Below are 25,095 nucleotides of genomic sequence, written 5' to 3'. Positions count from 1 at the left end.
AGCTGCCAATAATCTGTTTGTGTCTTCAAAGCACGAAGCGACAATTGGCCTCGAGTGCAAATCCCAAAAGTTCATTTTGGAATCTTTTATTTTATTTAGTTTTTAAGGCCATGATACAAGGTCTGGATCCCTGTGTGTACATGGGGATCTACTGTGTGTAGAACTTTACATATACCTGACCTCAAAGGAACAGATCACATGGTCAAAAGCCAGGTCATGTTTCTTTGCACGTCCAATTTTGAACAGCCAATTTTGAAGCTCCTGAAATCGTGAGAATTGCCATGAAGTGCAGTCACACACTACTGGCACATGTAATATATTTCTACATTTAATCTTGTACTCAGGAAGAGGCTTGCACAGAAAAACAAGCCAAATCTGAAAATGGGTTCTAAGATATATTACAAAGAGGAAGTCTTATGCAGACGCAGCAAGGGAGCAAAGAGATTATTCCTCACCTTTCCTGCTGCAACCAACCCTTTAAATCTGTGTTAATAGATTTTATTCAGGGGCCAAGGCTGGACAGATTGAGTCCTCATGGTTTAATGTCCTTGCATCTGGGAATGTGGTATGGTTACAATATACTACGTGCTATGAAAGAGCCTCCAACAAGTTCTAACCTAACAGAACCATCTACAGCACAACTGTGAAATTCATGCCCACATTTCTGCTAGGGTTGTGAATAGCTGTGTTTGCACATAATGCAAAGATAAACCATGGCTTAGTGGGACTTGCTTGCTCCCAGGGAGGAGATCTCATCCACTTTGCATCTCGCTAGTGCATATGGTGCAATTGCCTCATTTTGAGCAGGGCACCCCAGATTTACAGAAGCCACCCCAACTTCTGATGCCAATCCCAGAAGTCCCGTTCTAGCTCTCTCCACCTCCGTGGCCTCCACCACTGCCGCTGCCACCTCTGCCATAATTTCAGAAGCAGGTACCACAATAGCCCGGGAGCCAAAAGACGTGTGTTTTTGGTTCCACGCTCTCCTATTCCACTGGTGTTGCTTCCTGACGTACGTGGGGGGGGGGCAGTGGGTGACGGTGCTGGATAAAGGCATTTGGTGGTGAGATGGGGGGGGCGGTGGCAGCAGTGGTGGTGTGTAAAGGTGGCCGGGGCAAGGATGGTGTGGAGGCAGCAGCAGTGGGGAGATCATGTCCCAATTTGCCCTCCCAGAATGTTGGATGGGCATGCTAGTTCTTTTAGCTCAGTGTGCCTATTAGCAGTCCACATTGTGCAGATAGAACTATATTTGAGAAAAAGAACAAGCACAATTTGACATTAAAAAAATAAAAATGCAACAAGCAAACAAACACGTAAATTCCTCAGACCCTCCACCAGAGACCTCAGTGCAGCCATATTTGGAAGGGAAATTCTGTTGGACATACAGAACCTGAGTCTCATCAGAGAAGATGTCAGGGTATAAATATACAACAACAACAACAACAACAACTTAGGGGAGCAGAACTTATTCAAGAATGTGACCATGTGAAACAGAATCTAATTAAGGCCTTTTCTGACATTCTAAAAGCTATGAGAATAATTTCTGACTGCCTTTTACCAGGTATTCTCAAATGCATTGTTCACTGAGGAGGTAATAGACCTTTTAGAAACCGAAGAAGACTTTAGTGTAAACACCCCATTAACTGATTTCTCTGACTTGTGGCCTACAGTTCCAGTCCAGCATCTGGTGAAGTAGGGTAATTGCTCACGGAAGCTCATGCTCTATTGATAAAAACGGTGCTGTGGGAGGAATTTTAAAACACTCCAACGCAGAGGAAAGAGTAATTACATCTGTGATTGCAATGCCAGTCCCAAGAAATTAAATGGTTCAAAGTAGTCCAGATGACGGAGTCAGCTTCTTTGATTCAGCTAATTGTGGTAAAGAAGGAAGCTTTGGGGTTATGTGGGCACCTTCTTCAGATGATAAAAGCAGGATACACACCCTCTGAACGTTCAGATAGATCTCAACCATAACAAGGCCCTCAGATTATTTAGAGCTCCACTCTGTAAGGGTACTTAGCATAATGGTTAATCCAGCCTGTATGCTTGATGAAGGGCGTGAGGAGCGGTAGAACTCCTTTTATTGGCGCACACACAAAAAAAGATGTTAAGAGAACCATGATCACATTACGTTGCAATGATTTGGCCTTTCAAAAACTTGTGAACAGGTTATATTATTTTGACATGCGTTTGTCATGGTAACTGTAATAATTTACTGGAGACTGGAAAATAAACATACATTGATGGCACCAAACGGAACTTATTTCCATTCATTCTGAACCATTTGCTGTGCTGTTTTAAACAGGTAAAACAAATCAGAAATCTTTTTACTCTTGATCTTGAATGGTTTCTGGATTGCAGCCATGCAAGTGGACTTTGTTATCAAGAGTGGTGTATTATTATTATTTTAAGCGTAAGAGTTGATAATAGTTTCTAATGAGTTTGAAAATAATTTTTGTCAGCACAATTCAGCAGAAATAGTTGTCTGACTAAATTAATAGGACTTGCACATTTACAGTACTTTTCCATGTATAAGACTATGGTTTTTTACTCTAAAATAATGTTCAGAATCTGGGCTCGTCTTATACACGGATAGTATCTCCCCCCATTTTCTTAAATCGGAGTCCCCCAAAATAGGGGGCATCTTATACATGGGGGCATCTTATAGACAGAAAAATATGGTAATTTTGCACTTTAGTTTTCACCGTTTAGAAAAAGTTAATAATGAAGTCAAGAATTCACAGTTTGAAATGATCTTTTTGCACAATGAAGGTAAAGCTATTGTAGACAAGCAAGTAAATATGAATTGTGCTTATTTTCCATTGAAATATAAGGGCTTAAGCTTTTAATTGTGCACAACTAATTCTGTTGGATTGGCCTCAATACCTTCATGTTATGAAGTGATTATTTCGGATGTTGCCCAAGTTTTGTACACAGATACTGACTATGCAGCTGGAACTTAAAAATGTTGTGAATAAACTGCCAATCCTTAAACTAAATAAATTGCAATGCTGTGCCATTTTTAAAAAGTACTTGGTTTTGGTTAGGGAGCTGAACTCCGAAACCACCGTTTCTTTGTGGTTTCTCTGATGAGCATGGAAACGAGTGATGGGATAGAGAATATTTGGCTCCATGCCTTTTGTACGTGCGAATTCAAAGCTAGGCACATCCGAAAGCCATCAGTGTTAGCTATTCAAGAACAGGAAAAATTCATTCTGAAAAACTTGGGTAGACTGAAAAATTCACCCAAGCAGAAAGTGCTTTATTTTGACCTCTTAATTAAAGGATGAAAGTGAGCTTGCACACCCCCCAGTATATTGTTCTGCCAACACCCTGTCAAACTACATTTCAAATGAACTGCATAAACAAAACACTGTAGAATACAGTGCTTAGAACGATAATGGACTGCTATATTTTGTATGTTGTCCTGTCTTTCATGAAGGATTCATGCCTTTTGTTTTATGATGGGGAAACTCGATCAGCACAAGCCACTTGTAGGCTCCTCATTATTTTCTATGGGAAATTAAAGACTGCACTCCTATACTCAGTCCTGCTGAACTGAATGGGATTTACTCCCAAATACGCATGAATAGGAGTGCAGCCTTAACTCTGTCAGCTAGAGTTCATCAGGTTTTATTAAGGTTTCTCACCTTTTCACTGTAAAGGTGAGAGATGAGCAATGAATGTGACCTACTGGTAAAAGATTTTTTAAAAAGGTATTTCTTAGTTTATACAAAAGCATCTTGCATTCTTTTTATGAAAGCAGTGAAGGTTCCATCATGATTCTAAACATGAGATGCATCATGGGAGTTGTATTACATATACGAAGTACTACACTGGACATCAGCAAAGCATGACAAAATGATACAAACATTTTAGGTATGGGGAAGTAGAGAGGAATTTGAGCAAAAAAGAGCCAATTGAGGCAATCTAAGTTAGGTTGCAATCCTCTCTACGTGCACATGGGTGACTTATCACTGAGTAAACATGCATAGAATTGGACCACAAGATTCCTAAGAAACTTAGTAGGGGGTGAAATTTACATAGTTCAAAGTTGTATCCCCACACAAACACTGCTTGTGGAAGGCAACTTATGTTCATTTGAAAATTAATTGTGCTTTGGGATGTAATACCAAACTATGCTTTACTTTAGTATACTAAGAGCCTTAGGGAGCCTCATTTTTCATGAACTGTGGGAACTCTGGCTAGTTTGAACTAACCAGAGGTCCTCCAAGTCTGGATGTAATGAGAAACATTATATATGTGTTATATGTGAACCCAAGGCTCTCTGCTGCTTATGCACCTAACACTAACCCATGTTTTAGCACGAGTGTCCTCACTGTGGCATGTGCAGGTGCAATGCCACTCCTGAAGGCCTTCCCATTGCCTGTGAAGCCTCTGTGCTCCCATTTTGCTAGGGGTTACCACCACCTTCTCATAGGGAGTGAGAAATGAACCATCTCAGCCTTGGAAATTACAGTTGAGAGAAGAAGGGGAAACAGTGTCTCTCTTTCCCACTTCCTTCTTCTGCTATCTAGTTTTCTAAGTTGCGATCTGCACGCAAGCAGAAAGCAAGGTGATGGGGAGACAGAGAAAAAAGATATTTGGGGGCGGGGACCAAATGGGAGAGGTGGAGGAAAAGGAGTGGGGTGACCCAAAAGGTAAGGGTCAAAGTATGTGCGATTGCTATTTTCCTCCTCCTCCTCCTCTGTTTTTTTTGGAGGGGGGAGAATCAATATTTGTTTTTGGTTTCCCCCTTCTATCTGGGTTGGGGAGAAATCTATGCTTGGTTGCCACCCTACTTTCTGGGATTTGTGTTTTCTCCCTCTACCATGTGTCTCTCCCAATCTCAAAGAAACCCAGGCACAGAATGTGCAAGTGAGGGGTAGGGCCAACCATTTGTTTCTGTGCATGCCTCCAGCGGCAGCCATTTTGTGACTGGCAAAGCCATTGTGACAGCAATTTTATGGTGGCGCCCAGAGCCCTTTTTGAAAATTCCAAATGTGTCAATGAGTCAATGAAGCTATATGTATATGCTAACTATACGTAGGATTGCCACCTTAGGATGTTGTTGAGATTCCCTTGCATTCTTTATGAACTTTATGAGTATATATAAAATCCTGAAATACAGGGATGTTGCGGAAATAACAGGGTTAAAGAAAGCCCTATCTATCGAATCAAAATATATGTCCAAGGCTTTGTGTTAAAAATATGTACTTTGATCTTGCTTTTAAAAATATTTTCAATTTCAAGGAGATTGTAGAATTAACAGAGGCACCAAACAAGTTAAGTTGTAAGAGAAAACTTGTCAAAGACTCAGTTAAAACAATTCTGTAAAATGAAAGCATATTAGAGAACAATAAATATGCATGCAGAGTTTACACACCGTGTCTTTAGGATGGCCCAATAAGTAGAAATAAGGAGAGCCATGCTTGTCACTTTTCATGCACATGGAGAGGCTGGAAGATACCATTCCTAAAGGAAGGGGAGGAACAGCCTAGGACCAATCATTAGAATTAACAGAACCAGTGACATCAAGACATATTATTATTATTATTATTTATTATTATTATTATCATTGCAAAGAATTCTTAGCTTATTAGAACAGCTGAGCAGGTTGCTTACAAGTAACAGCCAATTTATTTTTTCTAATAAAAGTCAGACAAAGAGGCATGCAGGCGGTTAATATTAGTGAAAGAATGAAGTATTCTACAGACATATTTGAGAAGCAGATCCTAAAGAAATATGAGATAAATCTTGAGGCGATTTGTAAAACCATCCTAAATCAGAACAAATTTAAAGTGTGAAGGAAACCCCAAACTGACTTGAGATTAGGTGGTACTGATGGACCTGTTTCTGAGTTGCATTAATGACTGCGTACGATCCCTCCAGTGTGCACACAAAGGGGAAGGATGCATAGAATGCCACTTATTGCGCATAATGCAGTGCTAACACATTTCCTGCTTAACTTGTCAGCTCTCTTCTCCTCTGCAGAGACCTAACGATCAAGACATGCCATTTCTGGCCAAAATTTCTTTGGCAGCTGTCGCTCTGGAGAGGAGAGAAAGGGCTGTACAAGCTAGCAGAGAATGTGCCGCTTCAGCCTCCTCTTCGGGGCCATGACTGGCAAGCTGAACTTGCACCTGTGTACCAAGGAGGAGAAGGGCAGTAGGAGGGTCCCACTGAGTCCTACGAAAACCCCGTTATAGCATCAAGGCTTACTTATATGGGCTATTTTTTTTAATTTAAAATCAGGCCTGCAGTTTGGGGCTAATTCATAAATCCACCTAGGTTGGGGTGGTGGTCAGAAGCAATTTTGCTCAGCAGAGATTTGCATGCCAACTGCTCTCATCCCCAGGTGTGTTAGGTATTTGGATTATTACAGGCTTCCTCAACCACAGCCCCCCAGATGTTTTGAGAGTACAATTCCCATCATCCCTGACCACTGGTCTTGCTAGCAAGGATCATGGGAGTTGTAGGCCAAAAACATCTGGAGGGCTGAGGTTGAGGAAGCGTGGATTGTTACATTATGCTTGATGTGGAGCTACTTTTAAAGACTAGGGACTTTTGGCTGGTTCAGAAAGCTGTAGCCAGTCTGTTGACCGAGACAAATTACAGGAGGTCTCTTTGGAACTTCCTCCCTAAGAACATCCAGTCCCCTTGTTGATGGCTGGACAGGTAAAAACCTTCATTATTTAAGCAGCCATTTGGCCTTGTGAGTGGATTTGTTGTTCTCTGCTGCTGTGTTTTAATCTGTATTTTTAATTTAACATTTTAAAACTGGCAACCTTTTTAAAATCGACTTGTTAATTCACACCTGGTTTTTATATGGCTTCACTGTATTACTGCTTATTATGTTATGTGGGCCGGTTATTTTCTGCTGTTGTTTGCTGCCTTGGGCATTCTTTCATAAAAGGTTGAGTGTAAATGGGATATCTAATATAGGCAGACCTCATTTTTATTGCCTTTGCTTTATTGCACCTCACAGATATTGCTCCTTACGAGGACATGGGTGCAGCTGCAAGCAGCCACCCACCACCCCTTTTCTGGCCATGGGAAGGGGGTCATGGCTTGGCCCGGAGCCAGGTTTTCCCCCTTCCACCCCTGCAGCCAGGGGGGCCTGTCTTAATAGACCACAGTAGCTGCAAACATAACTTTTATATGCACTGAGAAACAAAACAAAAAAGTGACTCACTTTAATGTGATATTTGCTTTATTGTGGTGGTTTAGAGTCGGCCGCCTGTATGCCAGTGTATCGTCTACACTCTGCCTTGTCATTAACCCCCCCCCATTAAACTGGGGACAAGTAAAAGGTGACAACTCCCCCTCCCAAAACGATTCAGTAATGAAAACACCACCATGAGCAACAGCACCAACAACAATTCAAAATAAATATACAGACCAAAAAATAAATAAATAGTGCAACATTAATATGAGAGTGTGTGAGTTGGATGAGGCTTTTGGTGGAATTTTTAAAAATCAATATATGACTCCTGTACTCAGAGGAAGTCTGAGTAAGGGCCTGCTATGGATGTGCTTTGGGAGACATGGTGGGTGGGGGCTGTTTCTGGAAGGCAATGTGGGTTTGGACAGGCCCGTATGACTTCTGATTCACCAAGCAGAATGGAGCCTCTGACAAGCTTCACCAACCTCTGAGTTGCGTTGCCTGCCCAGAAGCTGCAAAAACACCGAAACTGAAGCACCTGGCAGCCAGAGTGAGCGAGGAGCCTTTCGCTTGGTGATTCACAAGCAGCTGTGTGGGCTGGATTAAAGTCAGGGGACTTGGAAGTGGACAGGAGGAAGGTTGGGGGTTTAAACTGCTAGCCAGCGCTGATGGGAGCCATAGTCCAATGGCCTAGGCATTAGCAAGAAAAATGAGGGGGGGGGGAGAAGAGAGTTTATCTGTATCGTTACTGCAACTGTTTCTGAATGTAGAAAAGCTGAAAAAGCAGGTTATTTTGCAATGGCCTCCAGCAGCCATGTTGGGCTAGTAGCCATGACACTTTTATAAACATAAGAGTCCCAGCACCTCTTTCTTCTACCAAATTCCCCTATGTATGTGTTTGTGTGTGTTGTGACCATTTAATCACTTAGATGTCTTGAGTTTCCCTGGAAAATGGAATATATTTTAAAGAATAAATATGACAATGCTTTTAACTGCTCCCTGCCTGTTTTGATTTAAACATGCTACAAAATTTACATGCCCTTTTTGGTGGACACTGAACAGCAGCACTTTATTTTTCGAGTATAAAGCTAAAAATACATTAGTTGTTGGCCCTGGATACTATTTCTAATTCCTGATCAAGCCTAAGAGCCTTTAATTAGGGCATTTTGCACTGCAGTGCATCTCAGAAAACTCCACATTAGCTGGAAAATTGAACTACCTTCTGAAAAACAAGATAAGGACTCAGCCACAGAAGTCAGCTACCAAAATGAAATGAAATTTTGGGAGGCTGAAATTGAATCTGGGAAGATGCCACGTTGAATTCTAAGTGCGTTTATGCAAACTGGGAGGCAGGCAGCCATTTCAAAGTTAAACAAATGAAGGAAGGTAGCTAATAATTACTCCAATTCAGCGTGTACTGAACGGATAGTTTTTCTGTGGGCTGCCATCTTGTTTTGTTTTAGAGCTAAGGGCCAGATCACACACTGACGTAGAGGGCATTTCTTTATTTAACATTTTAAAGCTGCTTTTCTGGGCAGGTCTATCGGAAACCAGATTACAATATTAAACTTCCCCACAATGAGTAAGCAAAAATAAACTATTAATAAACAATCCTGTAAAATCAAAACAGTATCACCTTTTAGGCAGTAAAGCAATCTCATGTGTGGAGTTATACTGGAATCTTGTGTGAACTTGCCACCAGGTATGTGGCAATGCCTACCAACTGTGATGTGGGCAGAATCTGCAGGCATCTATATACCGGTAGATGCACACTCAATTGACTGAATGAATTACATGAATTGGGTATACACACATATACAGCAAGCCTGCAGCTTCATGTATTTTAAAGATGTCTTGCCATTCCCCTAGTTATTTGCTTTGAAGCCATTTGTTATAATGTTGATTCCCCACCCCCAACTCAGAGAAGAGTGTTCATTCTCCCTTGTGAAGATTTCGGTTCCTCTAGCCATTATTATCCTCAATAAACAGGTTTTGAGATATGAGGTAGATAGGCAACATCCATTTTCCTTAAGCTATTAGCTGGTGCATCCTTCTGTGAAGGCAACTCCACTGCCAGAGCATTAATCAAAGCTTTTCCTCCCGTAGAGATATCCTGATCAAATCCATGAATGACTGGGCATGATCAGGCTACATTTGGGATTTCCTGTTCCCAACTCCTCTGGATTAGTAACAGAATCTTTTATTTCTTTCTGCCCAAATACTGCATTCCCAGAGACAACATGGAGATTACATTCTTTGTACTATGTTTATATAATTAGTCCCTCTCAGCCTATAATCTTCAGTGAATTTTACAGCAAAATCTTAAGGAAATACACATGCAATTCTACTTCCTTTACGGAAAGTGCTGCCAGGCTCTAGTTAACTGGGTGGTGGTGAAAATGGAGTTGTTTAGAAGAATAACTAAATATCTCCCCAACTGGGGATTCATTTGGATCTAAGCTGCTTCCCAGAATGCCCTTTTGGGCTCTTCCCATGTCAGAGCTTTGACTGGACCAAGGCTTTGGAGGAGCTGGCAGAATTGGGCAGGAAGGCTCCGCCATTGGAACTGTATCTTTAAAGCTGGATCTATTCCATGGCCCACAGGGCAATATCCCAGGGACACAGTCCTTACAGTCCAACCCTCCAGGTACCCTGACTCCACCTTTCAAACCTGGGACTTGGAAATGAGGACTAGTGACATCTAGAATGCTTAGCAAAGCCTCCCATGATCTGTGAAGCTCTCGACCCCTGCCTAGTTCCTCTGGCTAGTGCAGCTCTTTTGCATTTTTGCATGGATACAGAAACAAACAAGGCTGGGCAATCTTAACGATATATTATGCATGTTTATACTTTTTTATAACTTGTGTTGTGTTCCTGTTTTCTAGTCTATTAGGTTCCCCAAACAGCTTGCAATTTCCCACAAAATTGTAAACAAACAGTTAAAAGCTCATTAAAACCACTACTATGAAAGCATTTTTAACCTCCCCCCACTGCACACAAATGAAACTGATCAAAAAGCAGCAAAATTGGCAACTAATTCAAAATAGATATCAATAGAAAAAGAAAATGCACACTCTGGAAATCTATTTTGATGATAGTATTCACAAATGTTTGTTATTTCCATTAGCAATTGAATTATGTACTTCTCCCCAACAAGTTTAGGCAGCGTGTATATGAAGAGAGCTACCTGAAAATCATTGATGATACTCTCCTTATGAGTTTATAGCATCTCTTCCCCTGTCAAGTATTGCATCTAATGGGTCTTTTGGGCCATGTTGTAGCTGGGAATAATGCAATTCTACCTCTGCTGCTGGTAGGTATCTACAAAAGGCATACAGCGATTTAACTACGCATTATGGCATGTACTTCCAGAGGGATGCGGTACTGATTTGACACATTTGCAATTGACACATAGCACTGAACAGATGCAATTTTCAAGACAAATGAACCACAGATTGATACTAATAAAAATGAAAACCCACCATATTCTGGGACCTGCCCGGTTCCACGTTTCAGTAGCAACCGCACTCTCCTGCCGCCAGATTTGATTAGTTCTATTGCTCTGGCGTGTGTCATGTCCCTTGTGCTTTCCCCATTAATTTCAATTATTTGATCCCCCACCTGCCAGACAAAAAAAAAGGGTGCCAAGTTAGACGAAGGGAAATGAAGCATTTAATTTTGAAAACACATAAACATACAGTGTCATTCACATATCATTCGTTTAATGCATTTGGATGTACTAGATACCTTAACATATTTTTTCCTCCTGCCTTGAATTAAAGATGAAGGTAACATTAACCTCAGTCATATCCTAGGGTCTCTCTCCTCCCTGACCCATAAGCCACATTTAGTTCAGACCGTAACTTGTACAGATGCTCAGGACCTAAGAAACAGAACTGTAGTAATGGGTAATGATAGAGTTTAACAAGAACCATTTTGCTGCATATCCTGAGCAGCTGGGGAATTCTGAAGGTCCTCAGTCCTGGGAACAGGATGGGCCTGTTCAGAGCTGCTCTTTGGCCCCAGTGGGCCAAAGTGGTCTGAAACTGAAGGCTCTCCATGTAATTTTAGGCTTTCACATTTCCCAGGAGAAGATATGGAATAAAAGTAAAATAAGCAACAACAACGGCACAACGTAGCAAAGTCAGCCCATTATTTAAACCCCATTTGTTTTCGTGATGGAATTAAACATGTGCTTAACTTTCTTGTCCTGAAATCAATGAGAATGAAGAGTGCTTAACATGGGATGGTTTGTGCCCCAGCTCTAAAAGAAAATCAAATCCTAGCAAATGATAGGGCACTTAAGACATTCTTTTTGAAAAGTATGTTGCCTGGCAAAAGTGAGGAGGAGGCCTAATCTTCAGTTAGGGTAGGAAATAGCAACCCTATTGATTGCTTTGTCACTGTAATTACAACACTATTCTTATGCCATTCTTAATCCATCATTATTTTCTGAAGAATGTACGGCATTTTCCTTTACATCGCTGTGTCTTCAGCGCTCATCTTATTTTTTATATGAAGATATTATTCTTTGAAAGAAGCAATCTATATCAGTACACTGAATGAATGGCTTCAGTTATAATCTTGAGTCAGGTATTTGCTCCCTGACCCACCAGATGGCAAAAGTGCAAATTTGAACCCAAGTTAAATTAACTCCCTGGTTTAGCAGATTCTTATTTGCTGCTGTTATTACTGTTAATATCTTTTTATGTTTTGTGCTATTTTATTGCTGTTCCTACTGTTTTGGATTGCTGTTAGCCTATGAGCTGCCTTGCAGGCACCCTGAAAGCGGAATAGAAATATATAAGATAGCAAATCAATAAGCTGGCCTTCTTTTTTTAACTTCAGCATAATTCTTACCTAGGTCACAAGCTGCTTCTTTTATGCCATATGTGCACTCTTTATTTATAACTGCTCTGCCTGTGTTTCTTTTGAGAAACATGTTAGAAAGTAGTCCCCATGAACGAGTATCTTGATTTGTCAAACAAGCTACATTGATAAGAACGGCCAATGCGACTCCAGGGCTCCCTAAACCCCACAGCTGTCTGTTTTCCTGCGTCTTGATGGGCCAGAGGTTATCACCCACATGAACAAGAGCATGTGGGCTCCGTCAAAGAAGCACAGTATCAACCGAACAACAGTCGACTATCAGTGCTTTCCAGCTAAAGAAAACCGCAGCTCATTTTGTTGGGACATTTGATCACTGCAGCACAGAATGTCATAAAACCTAGATGGGATTTTCTAAACAAGTAGAGCTGCTGGAGAGCAGGACACATGGCTGAGCAGATTAAATAAGCACATTTATCAATACCAGAGCAACACACCTGCTCTGCAATAGCTCAGCATGGGGAGAGCTCTCCCTGAGAGCATGGAGACAATTCTCACTATGGGAGGCATCTGAAAATCAACTCAGACTTGGGTGGAAATCTAAGTCATGTTTGAATATGAATGATTTATACACACACACACTCTCTCTCACTCCACCCCGCCCCCCCCAAATGAAGCTACCTTACCCTGCCCCATCGGATTGGAGCTGGATCTGTATGTTAGCATTGATGTTTAAGTGCTTTCTAAACTTTTTAATGTCTGCAGCTAGAGGAATATGGAAAACTAATGGAAAACAGCTACAACCTTGAGTCTATAGAGGCATGGTTGAATAGATTGTGGAAGAATCTTACAGAGAAACTAACCCAGCATCTTAAGAGTGCTAAGGAACACAAAGAGCAAGGATGATTTTGACACATTATGGTACAGTACATGTTTATTCTGCACACTGGAAAGGACAGTGTTGTTCCCTCAGCACTAGCTATCTATGGCTCACTCTGGGACAATCCGTTAAGATGGAGAGTAGAGGACGTTAAACTGCTATAATAACCTCTAAATTATTGCACAAACCTGCCTAATGTTTGGCTGTATCTTTTACATTGCATATGCATGGAATATTTATTGGGAAGTGGGGGAAACGTGTGTTGTTTCAGGGAGGAATATCTAGGAAAGGGAAGGCTTGGGTGGCAAGGGGGCTGGGAGCCAAGGATCTGCAATGATATTTGGGGTGGAGATGCAAGAGAAGAGGAAGGCACAGCGGGAGATGCCTTGCCGAGCCACTAATGTACCTAGCTGCTTGATATCGGCACACCCCAAAAATAAAATGCAGGCTTTCATCAGAACACAGTGTTCGTGTCACACCCCCACACAAAAACTTCGTTTGCATTTTTGATCCATTGTAAGTTGCATCTTAATTACTCTTTTCTTTTATATTTATGAAAGCAGGAGAGAGTGTTGCTTTAAAGAAAAAGTCATTTCAGTTCAGATTAATTCAGATTCTCCAGCCAGGCTCTAGAACAACTGAGCTATGAAATTGAGCGGCCTGTTTTGTGACAATAATGAGGAGATAATATTCCTAGGGAGCATCTAAGTGACATTTTTATTGATAGGTTAATTACAAATAAAATTGTAAAGCTTTTAAAAACCATTAAAATAAAGAGACTCAGATGTATGCAACATTTGTATGTACTTTTTTTCTTTTAACCCTCTATTTAGCAGGTAAATCATTAATAAACTTCCTACTATATTTCTCCCAATAAATAGCTCTATTATTTTCTTTGACACATCAGGTTCCCCCAGATAAGCGTATCTATATTGATCCAGCAGAACTGCCTTTCTGGTTGCTTTGTCCTTAGGATTCTGGTTTGGCACTACAGTACTACGTGAGATGCAAGGGCAGGCATTTCTTTTGGTGGCAGGGGGCGAGGAAGAATAGCTGGTCTGGTTGCTCATTGGGATTTGAGCATATTACACTTAGGACTGCAATACCTCAAAGAATGCCTCTGCCCATTGGAACTGACCCTGTGATAATCCTCTGAGGCATCTCTTCTATGAGAGGTCTAGAGGGTGGCAAAATGAGAACAGACCAGTGGCTCCCGGTTTGTGAAATGCTCTCCTCAGAGAGGCTCACCTGGCGCCTTCATTTCATGTATTTAGCTGCCAGGCAAATACATTTTTCATTCAACCAGGCCTTTGGCTGAATAACATTCTGTGGCCTTTTGGGTATGTATGTGGGAGTGGGGTTCTTGGTTTGTTTTGCTTTTTTATGTATTTTGTGTTTTCACTTTGTATTTTTATGTTGTGAACCACTCTTTGATCTTCAGATGAAGAGCAGTATACAAATCTAATAAATTATTTTTAGAGGGGCGTGGAAAGATCCTGCAATGACTTTGTACAGCTGTACGGTTTGTAGAGGCTGCCTTTAGAAGAACCAGGCTGCTGGATCAGGCCATAAGTCCACCCAGTCCAGCATCCTGTTCTCACAATGGCCAACGAGATGCTTATGGGAAGCCCAGAAGATGGACCTGAGCGCAACAGCACCCTCTCCGCTTGTGATTCCCAGCATCTGGTGCTCAGAGGCACACTGTCTCCAACCGTGGTCGTAGGACCGAGACATCATGGCTGGTAGCCATGCAAAGCCCGATCCTCCATGACTTTGCCTAATCCTCTCTCAAAGCCATTCAAGTTGGCAGCCATTGCTTCATCTTGTGGGAGCAAATTCCATTGTCAACTCTGTGCTGTGTGAGGAACTCCATCTTGTCTGTCCTGAATCTTCCAAAACACAGCTTCATTAATGGATAACCTGGTTCTAGTAATATGGGAGAGGGAGAAACACTTCACTTTCTTCCCACCACACGTTTTGCTCTGTGTACGTGCATGAATCATTTTACAATGAGGAAACGTATTGTGTGAAGTATTCCTGGAGGAGGGAAGGTTCACTCCTCAGGAACTCCAAGAGAATGAACCTTGGGGAGCCTATGTCAGCCAGGCAGGCAATAATGAGCCAGAGGAACCATGGCTCTGACCAACTTCCCTGTGAGAGGCTGGAAAATTGGCAACAGAATAAAGATCTAGGAATTGGAATCGAAGGAATACTGAGGAAAGAGCTGAATTGTGGTGGGGTCAGTGGGAAAGACAGGCATTAATTGGGCCTTTTGATGAACGCAGGTTACTAGATGTGCTTAGCAGGTTAGTAAATATTTTCAGTCGACGTGCACGGTTGGTTTATGACGTGTCAAAGCAATTACAGTTGCCTAACTTAAAGCAAGTTGCCTGCTGTGCCATTCTTGAATGAGCAGGCCTCTGCCAACAAAAAAACCTCATTACAGGTGTGCTGCTTCCCTGCTGCACCAGAAATGAAGGTAATTGCATGTGCGGGCTTTCAACCTGCGTTAAGTGGGGAATTTTAATGGTAAAAACAGCCCCCGATGATTGTGCACAAAGGGCACTGCTGTCTGCCATCTCCTTAATGCATTTTATAATTAAACCTCTTGAAAGAGACTAATTACCCTATGGAAAGTGACATCTCCTATTTATACGTGCATTGTAGCTTCCAAATTAAATATTCAATATCTTATTACTTTTTTCATCCTTCCTTCTGATAGAAAGAAGCAGCCTGGGAAGGGCCCTGCATTGTGGAAGTTCCCCCACAGCATGGGGCTCCCTCTCTCCTGAGCTGAAAGCCCCTCTCTCGGTGAAAGTTAACTCATTAAAGCAGCCCTCGTAACAGCAGATCCAATGCACAGGCTGCTGCCATTGGTGGCAGGTGTAGCATAACAGATGGGAGCTGAGAGAGTTCCTCAGCTCAGTTTTTGCTCTAGCCATTCACTTATTAGGTGGCCTCAAGCAAGCCATAAGAATGTTGGACAACCCCTGCTGGATCATGCCAATGGGTTAATAACTGGGTTGATTAACTGCCCACCCTTTGAATGGAAGAACCTATATAGCAGCCCAGGAGAACGGCCAGATATTAGCGTAATTGCTTCCAGATGGGGTTTCCATGCTGACTTCCCATCGATAAGTAATCCCAGATATTTAAATCTGGGTACTTGCTCAAGGGTGTGACCGTCTAGAGTCTACATGGATTTGGTAGTCCTCTTGCAGTGTCCTTGGTTTTATCATAGTTAATTTTTAGATGTTCATTTTTATACAGCTGTCCAAATTTAACCAGTATCCTCCTAAGATATTGGAAGTGTTGAATTTTTGTCGAATATCCCAAAAAATAGCTAACAACTTTTGTGTCTGGATTTTCATTTCTTGAAATATGGCATCCCTAACCAACACAAGCTCAGTAATACTTCATTTAGGAACATGGCTAACAGCTCGGCACTGCCTACCAACCAAACTTGCTTCCACTGTGCAGTTGCCAGTTCCTCTACGTCCTCCTATGACCCCATCTACGCCTCAGCCTTAAACTACAGCTGAAAACTTAAGCTAAACTTAAACTCTGTGCCCTTTGTTCTGCTACATGCGCAGCCCTCTCTGCTCAGTTCAGTAGGAACAGCAAGCTCCTGGGCTACTTCTGCAGATGCTGTCCTCTCTTCCCGTTTCATCAGCAAAGCCTGCCTTGCTTTCTGCACCTGGCTCTTCTTGCTCGCTCACATCTGCTCGCATCTTCCAGCCTCCAGCCATTCCTCCCCTCCCCTCCCTCCCTCTGACCTGTCCTCATGCCCCACTCCCCTGGCTCCAAGCCTACCTCTTCTGAGGCTTCCCTAGGGGTCTTCCTGGCTGCTGCCCCCCACCACTCCTCTTCAGCCAGCCAGTCCCTGACACAAGGAAGTGGTCTTTCAGATATCTGGGGCTCACTAGTGTGAGCACCTTAAATTTAATCCAGAAACAAACTGAGTTCTAAATGGAATCCAAATCAGGATTCTGGCCACTGTATTCTGCCAAGCTGAAGTTTCTGAATTGTCTTCAAGGGCAACACCACCTAAATTCCTGATCCCAGACAAGATCTGCACACAACCTTCTCTTCCCCAGACATTTTTTTTCTTACTGAGCAGGGTCAGCCCTACCATTAGGCAGAGTGAGGCAGTCACCTCAGGTGGCTGATAGAGTGGGGAGCTGTGGAAGCTCCTCTTGGGCCACTGGCCATTGCCCTTAGCTGGAGAGATTAGAGCTGTGTGTCCCATGACCTGCCAGGAATATCCTAAACTGCCCTTTGGTACAGGTAGGCGATGCTACCCCATTGCCAGTGTTGAAGGAAGAGTCAGCCGCCAGTCCAGTCAGCTCCTGTGCATGGGATGGAGAGTACAGCGCATGGGTACAGAGCTGACATCCATACAGCTGTGTGGCATAATGATACCTCTCACTGTTTTCTCTGCTTGCCAGGCCTTTGCTCTTTGTCACAAAGAGCTTCTCATTTGTCTCACTGGGAATCATGTTCTGTTTTTATAAATTGGCGCAAAGGCCTAGTCTCCAGGTAGGATATTTAGAGCTATAGCATATCATTACAATTCCCCCTTATTTCTATGGTATGGAGCACGTTGCACTAATTTTTCGAGAGCCTGTGCGCTGCTCTCCCCTAATGTGAGGCAGCAGTGTTTTCTAGATTACAATTGAAAATATTTAAAAGGTTACAACTGCCTGTGATATTCTAATGGCAGAAGCCTTAAAGCATGAATGTTGTGCAGCATCTTAGATGAGAGCTATAATTTAAAGAACTCATTCCAGAACACGAATGTATAATTTTTGACCAAACTGTGGGAGGCAGTGGAAGACAGGAGTGCCTGGTGTGCTATGGTCCATGGGGTCACGAAGCGTCAGACACGACTAAAACAACAACAATGTATAATTTACCAATGGTCATGCTAATCCTCTCCACAGTGTGTATAACTCCAGCAGACAATGCAGTTTCAAAAACAATTCTGTTTGAAATTTCATTTTTTTTAAAAGTTACATTAAAAGTTGAGATTATTAGCTGACCTTTCTTTTGTGGCTGCTGTTAAAGATTTCCTCTGACCCATGAGATTCTAAAGACATTTCTAACAAGACAACCTGAGTTGTTCTGGAGAATCAAGTCAACCATATATAACAGCAATCTTGTTCCTTCCCTTTTATTTTTCCTGAAATAGATTCTGTAAATTGTCCTCAGTTTGTGTAAAGATACTGTATAATGGATCACCTATTTGCTTCTGATTTATGATAGCATCAACTGCACAGCTGAAACAGATTTAGCATCCTAGAGGAACTCATTTTGCATTTCTTTGTTGTGTATACAATAAATCTGGCCAATTTATGTCTCTTTGTCAATACAAGCCTGCTTGGGACTAGTGTTTGTGGAAAGCTAGCAAACTGGTGCCTTGCCACACTTTTGTGTGCTGTGTAACTAAGGCATTAGTGCTCAATTTGGTTTCAAGAATTATCAGAGCAGTCAGAATCCAATGCCAGTTTTGCTAAAACTGGATAATGATATATGAAGCAGGGAATTAGGATAAGGTCCTTCAAATGCCTTCAGAGTCTGCTTCAGAAAACAAAGGATGGTTAAACATAGATCATGAGTTTTGAGGTTTATTAGAAGCAGATTAACTTAAATGTATGATTCAGACCACAGGCAATGCACAATTTTCAGGCAGGAACTATCTTAATTGCGAGTGGCTTCCTAGTTCATGATTATATATTTATAGACAGCCTCTGTAAACTTCTCTGTCTCCAAAATGATCAGGGCACTATACTTATCCTCGGAGATTTTCACAACAACTTTGTTGGGGCATGTTAGGTTGAGAGATGCAGATGACTTGCCCCAAGGTCACCCAGTGACCTCCCAGGCTGATGGGCCGAGTGTGTGAAATGGGTACATGGAGCAAGGTAGGTAAGACTGTGCCCGCTGGCGGGCCCCCACATCCTCTGCATATTCACTAGAAACTCTGAATAGAGCCCATGACGTATGCAAACTGGACACATAGGGCTAAGGTAGTTAGCAGCTGATAAGCTTTCAAACATGACACTCATATTTGAGGAATTGGCAGAGACTGCGAGACTCCTTAGCAGCAGAAAAACATGTTGAATAGAAGAAGAAGAAGGAATTTGGACTTGATATTCCACCGTTCACTCCCCTTAAGGAGTCTCAAAGTGGCTAACAATCTCCTTTCCCTTCCTCCCCCACAACAAACACTCTGTGAGGTGAGTGGGGCTGAGAGACTTCAGAGAAGTGTGACTAGCCCAAGGTCACCCAGCAGCTGCAGGTGGAGGAGCGGGGAAGCGAACTCAGTTCACCAGATTACGAGTCTACCACTCTTAACCACTAGAGCACCGTCATATCAGAAACATTGATTACAGAAAAGAAAACACCTTCAGGTAATTTGAATTGGCTGCATGTTGACTTGAATATCTCTATATCAATGTAACCTAAGTAAAGAGTTCTGTTTACTCAAATATCTTGTTAGCGGAATGTCTGGGGCAACTAGAAAATGAGATTGTACTGTAATTTTGCTCTCGTCACCCAGGAGGCTTTGATCTGTTGCACTTGTTGAATACAAATGCATTCTGTTTGCTTTCTGTTCCCGGCTGCACTTTCAATTGTTTTTTTACCCTTTGGTGTTCCCAGTGTTTCTTCTATAAATGAACACCTCTTCTCTAATCTCTGATGAGTTCAGTTCCATCAGTCTTGTGTACCCATCATTCTTAGTTCATTTGTTTGTACTGAGTCTATTGACCCATCCAGCGAGCCTCACCAAAGAGGCTCTTGCACATCCTGTTAAATCCAGGATTGCCATTTCTTTTTATTCACCTGCTTTTCTCTCTTGCATGAGTTTGCTGAATGCGCTCCAGCATCCCAGCCAACTGCAGCCTTCTCTGACTCACAGATACCTTAGGGTAGAATGCTTTTGGGTAATGCTTTATTGATGATGACAAACTCTCACTGTGCGATGCAAAAGGCTACACACTCCCCAAAGCACTAATTTACAGTGAAGTGTTTGGAAACTACCAGAGTTAGTTCCTCAATAGCTCAAGTACCACCTATACTTTGAAGGCATGGGCAATTTTGGCCCATGCTCAAGTCTGCAGGAGACAGAGACATTCTTATGAAGCACCTACATCTATGACTTCATGCAGCTTTCTGCAACGTGTGTCCTTGTGCCTGTATATAATACAAAGATGACGGAGTTACTCATGCCTCTGTCCTTCTTGTGGAAATAATATTCAGTGACATTGCTGTAATCTAAAGAAACTCCCTCAACCAATCTTTAATAAGTTGGCTTCAGAATGGAGGAGGACTATAAGAGGACTATTCAGAATGGAGGAGGACTAGCATGAGTGAGTGTAGAATTAGGAAGATTACCTCCCTGCCCCCAATTCAGAATGTCATGAATGAAAGGTGCAAGATATGTCAGGTTTCCCCCCGATAAGATGCTTATATATTGTCAGAAAGAAATTGCAAAACAAATCCGGGGGTATCAGGAAGTAGAGGCATCATCATATCCACAATGCATGATGGAAGATACTTGTTTATCTTGTGTTATTTCTTCCCTATTTAAAGACAGCACTTTTGGAATGGTTATGAATGCATCTATTTTTAGTTCTCAGCTCTCTTTCTGATCATTCATACAAAGCCCAACAACAAATACATAGTTTTCTCTTTTGCAGTAAAAAAGTAAACAAAATACTCTATAGGCTGGTAGTTAATATTTAAATATTGCCCTTCTCAAGTCCCTGAGTGCTGTCTCATAGATTAATTCTCGAGAAAACCCTTTGTTGCATAGAGATCACTGCAAAATTATGGTTTCCAGAGCTAAAAATAACTTTACATTAAGAGAAGCTATTTCCTGCATCAAGAAGAAAGAGCAGCCGCTGAACATTTGGATGAGCTCCATGGACTATTATGCATGAGTAATGAGGCACAGGCATCTTTTTAACTTTCTGACAATGCAATCCTATACTGTATGACGTGTTTCACCAGAAGGAAAGCCCACTGAGGTCAATGAGGCTCCCTCCCAGATGAGGAGGTATAGCATAAGTCCCACCTCAAGACTCTGGAGAGGGAGAGGCTTAAGAGAAAAAGTTACAGGGCAGCATTCATGCAGCAAAGTCCTATATGCTTTGAGTCTGGCTGGGAGTTATTTTCAAGTAAGTGTACACAAAATCACAGCCTGACATCCTGACCCTCCACATGCTTTCTTCAAAGTACGTTTGACTTTGTTCAATGATAGATGCAGAAGAACCAGTACGTTTGTGTTGGTGATGACCTTGAAAGCCCTAAACGGCCTCGGTCCAGTATACCTGAAGGAGCGTCTCCACCCCCATCGTTCTACCCGGACACTGAGGTCCAGCGCTGAGGGCCTTCTGGCGGTTCCCTCGCTGCGAAAAGCCAAATTACAGGGAACCAGGCAGAGGGCCTTCTTGGTAGTGGCACCCACCCTGTGGAACACCCTCCTACCAGATGTCAAAGACAAAAACAACTACCAGACTTTTAGAAGACATCTGAAGGCAGCCCTGTTTAGGGAAGCTTTTAATGTTTGACGGACTATTGTATTTTAATATTTTGTTGGAAGCTGCCTAGAGTGGCTGGGGAAACCGAGGCAGATGGGCAGGGTATAAATAGTAAAAAATTATTATTATTATTATCATCATCATCATCATCATCATCATCATCATCATCAGTATAGAAAGCCACCATAGTGCACCCCTAGTAAAAACTCAATTCAGGGTGAATATGACTTAATGGCTTCAAGTTACTAAACAGCAGGAAAAACTTTCTAATAGTTTGACAGTGGAACAGTCTCCCTTGGGAGGGTTGTGGACTCTCCTTCCTTGGAGGTTTTTAAGCAGATGTTTGGATGGCCATCTGTCATGCATGATCTACCTTTGCATTGCAGGGGGTTGCGGACCTTCGGGTCCCTTCCAACTCTACAATTCTATGGTTCCATGATTCAGTGACTTAGACCACCAGTGTATGTTTCACCAGGTTTCCAGTCACATGACAAACCTGAAAGGGGTTTGGAAGTCTCTCCTTGCCCCTTCCCCAGAATTTCCCCTTTTGGGGACTCACATTGTTTTATGTTAGACTGGCTGAGCCACTGCTAAACTGGGACAGCCCAAGATCCGCCAAATCCAAACTCTCTAATCCTGCAAGATTGTGGGTTTGTATTGTGCCGTTCCTTTCAAGTACCTCTGCTAGCTCCCGCCTCTTCAACCCAGCTTACCCTCATTCTTCCGTTTCTTATTGCTGGCCCATCTTCTGCCAACCTCAACACATAGAGATCCATTTTGTACTCTCTTCCTCCTCGAATGCTGAATCCAAATCCTTTGGCTCCCTTCTCCATGTCCACAGTAAAATAATCAAAGTCCTGTATGGTCAAAGAACAGGGTTAATGAATGAATGGAGAGCGGTTTTCTTTATCGAGGCTACAATTCTCAACCCATAGCTAAATTAAATGAAAATACTTGTGACTTAGCTTGAATTACTGCAGGCATGGGGAACCTTTGGCCCTCCAGATGTTGCCGAACTCTAACTCCGATCACCCCTAGCAGACATGGCCAGTGGCCTGGGGTGGTGGAAGTTGTAGTTCAGCAATATCTGTAAAGGCCAAATGTTCCCAACATTTGTTTTAATGTTTGATGCTACAGCCTGGTTCAAACACTTACTAGTTGGCAGCAGTTATCGTGTGGTGAAAGGCATCTAAAATTATGTGTGATACATGTAGTCCACATGGAGGCTGATACTCAAAAAGGCCCAATTCCAATGACCATTCTTTCTTTTTTTTTTTTTGTTTTTTTACTGGGAAGAATCATGGGAATCTGGCGGTTGTGTTTTCAGCCTTCAATGTGTATTGAAGAGGAAAGGAGTGTACTTATTTCTCCACACAGGCTGTTGTTATCTGGTAAGTATCTGATCTGGGTACATGGGTGTTTTTTATGTTTTTGCTGCTTTGGGGGAGATGTCTGAATGCAGCCATTATATCAGCAGATAAGCACTTTGAATGGGGTGTGCCAATACCTATGGCGAATCAGTGTCACAAACCATAGCTTTATGGTGGCTCCTTAAGATCTGTCCCAGGCAGATTGGTCAGTGGAAAGAAAACCAAGGAGGCTGGAGTATGTGTACCTGGAAGTAATCCTAGTGAAATAAATGGGACATATTTCCATGGAAATGGTTAATGATTGGGATGCAAATCAGCTTAACTCTAAGTATTTCAACTGTGGATTGTAGATAAAACTGTGAAGGAGATTTTGAGGGTATTAAACACTTCTCTTAAAAAAAATTAGAAAACGTATACATAAACAGAAGTTTTCTTACCCTTCTGAATCACCAAGGCACTCTCAATCTGAATTATACATGATGTATTAATACTCTCTCTTTCTCTCTGTACATTTCCTTCCCCCTCTGATCGTCCAGATTTTTTACTTCTTGAAATATGGCAGCCCTACCAAAGTAGCACTGAGTAATGCAAAATCTGCTTTAGGATTCCCCCTGCCCCAATCCTCCAGAGCAGATTTGGGGAGGAAAGTGGGGGAAGGCCCATTGCACAAGTAGAAATCCTTGTGCTGAGGAACATGTTAGTTGGATACTGCCCATATCAACGCATTCAAAATTAAATTGATCCTGTGAATCTGCCTTATACTAACTCATTAGACCATTGGTCCAACTAGTCCAGTATTGTCTACTCAAACTGGCAGCAGCTTTCCAGAGTTTCTGGCAGAGCCCTTTCCCATTGCCTTTGTTTATGTGGGCATGTCAGGGATTGAGCCTGGGAAACTTCTACATGCCAAACCCACGCGCCAGCCCTGAATGGTGTCTCTTCTCCTTTCCTGCATGCAAACCACCAGGTTTGAGACTTTAGTTAAATATCATAGAATCATAGAATCATAGAGTTGGAAGAGACCACAAGGGCCATCGAGTCCAACCGCCTGCCAAGCAGGAAACACCATCAGAGCACTCCTGACATATGGTTGTCAAGCCTCTGCTTAAAGACCTCCAAAGAAGGAGACTCCACCACACTCCTTGGCAGCAAATTCCACTGTCAAACAGCTCTTACTGTCAGGAAGTTCTTCCTAATGTTTAGGTGGAATCTTCTTTCTTGTAGTTTGGATCCATTGCTCCGTGTCCACTTCTCTGGAGCAGCAGAAAACAACCTTTCTCCCTCCTCTATGTGACATCCTTTTATATATTTGAACATGGCTATCATATCACCCCTTAACCTCCTCTTCTCCAGGCTAAACATGCCCAGCTCCCTTAGCCGTTCCTCATAAGGCATCGTTTCCAGGCCTTTGACCATTTTGGTTGCCCTCCTCTAGACACGTTCCAGTTTGTCAGTGTCCTTCTTGAACTGTGGTGCCCAGAACTGGACACAGTACTCCAGGTGAGGTCTGACCAGAGCAGAATACAGTGGCACTATTACTTCCCTTGATCTAGATGCTACACTCCTATTGATGCAGCCCAGAATTGCATTGGCTTTTTTAGCTGCCGCGTCACACTGTTGGCTCATGTCAAGTTTGTGGTCAACCAAGACTCCTAGATCCTTTTCACATGTACTGCTCTCAAGCCAGGTGTCACCCATCTTGTATTTGTGCCTCTCATTTTTTTTGCCCAAGTGCAATACTTTACATTTCTCCCTGTTAAAATTCATCTTGTTTGTTTTGGCCCAGTTCTCTAATCTGTCAAGGTCGTTTTGAAGTATCAAACTTTATCGTGAATGGCTTTGGGCTTGGTTCAATGGAAAAACGTTATTAAAACAATAGATACAAACAGACAGATACCTGGGGCTGCCTGTAATCTGATAAAGGGTATTGCCTGGTGTCAGGAGAATGTTGCCTGTAGTCTATCAACGGGGGCTGTCGGTAGTCCAGAGGTGGCGGTTGCTGGTAATCCAAAACTGGAGGGTGTCGGTAGTCTAATGGAGGCTGCCTATAGTCCGTCGAAGGCTGCCTATAGTCTGTAAAGGGAGGTTGCCGGATGTCGGGCTTCACATCCTGCCTTGCTTTCACCTCTGACCTATAACTAAGCAATAAAGAATTGTTACATTGGAACCTTAGTAAGGCATTATTTAAACTGAAAACTGGGTAGCTGTTAAATACGTTTCAAGAAAAACATACTTCTGGGTTGCAGAATGAGTTGAGCTGAATTCGGGATTGGGTGGAAAATGATCTGCGTCAGGAGGGACCATACC

The 25,095-nt window shown here is 42.4% G+C and overlaps 1 protein-coding gene across 20 annotated transcripts in view; it reads right to left on the bottom strand.

Annotated features, from left to right (window-relative positions):
* The window catches only part of MAGI2 (membrane associated guanylate kinase, WW and PDZ domain containing 2), a 593,450-nt gene that overhangs the window by 18,235 nt on the left and 550,120 nt on the right, over positions 1-25,095 (bottom strand). For all 20 annotated transcript variants that reach the window (XM_083574937.1, XM_083574923.1, XM_083574920.1 and 17 more), the window contains 3 exons: positions 24,686-24,926; positions 22,132-22,275; positions 10,648-10,786 (listed from right to left, as the gene is read on the bottom strand). In XM_083574937.1, coding sequence (XP_083431063.1) covers positions 10,648-10,786; positions 22,132-22,275; positions 24,686-24,926 — 524 coding nt within the window. The remainder of the gene's footprint in view (positions 1-10,647; positions 10,787-22,131; positions 22,276-24,685; positions 24,927-25,095) is intronic.

This window comes from Podarcis filfolensis (genome assembly GCF_964270895.1).
Source record: "Podarcis filfolensis genome assembly, chromosome: 10".
Taxonomy (NCBI): domain Eukaryota; kingdom Metazoa; phylum Chordata; class Lepidosauria; order Squamata; family Lacertidae; genus Podarcis; species Podarcis filfolensis.
The sequence above is the reverse complement of the archived record's forward strand: the minus strand, read 5'-3'. Positions and strand labels throughout refer to the sequence as shown.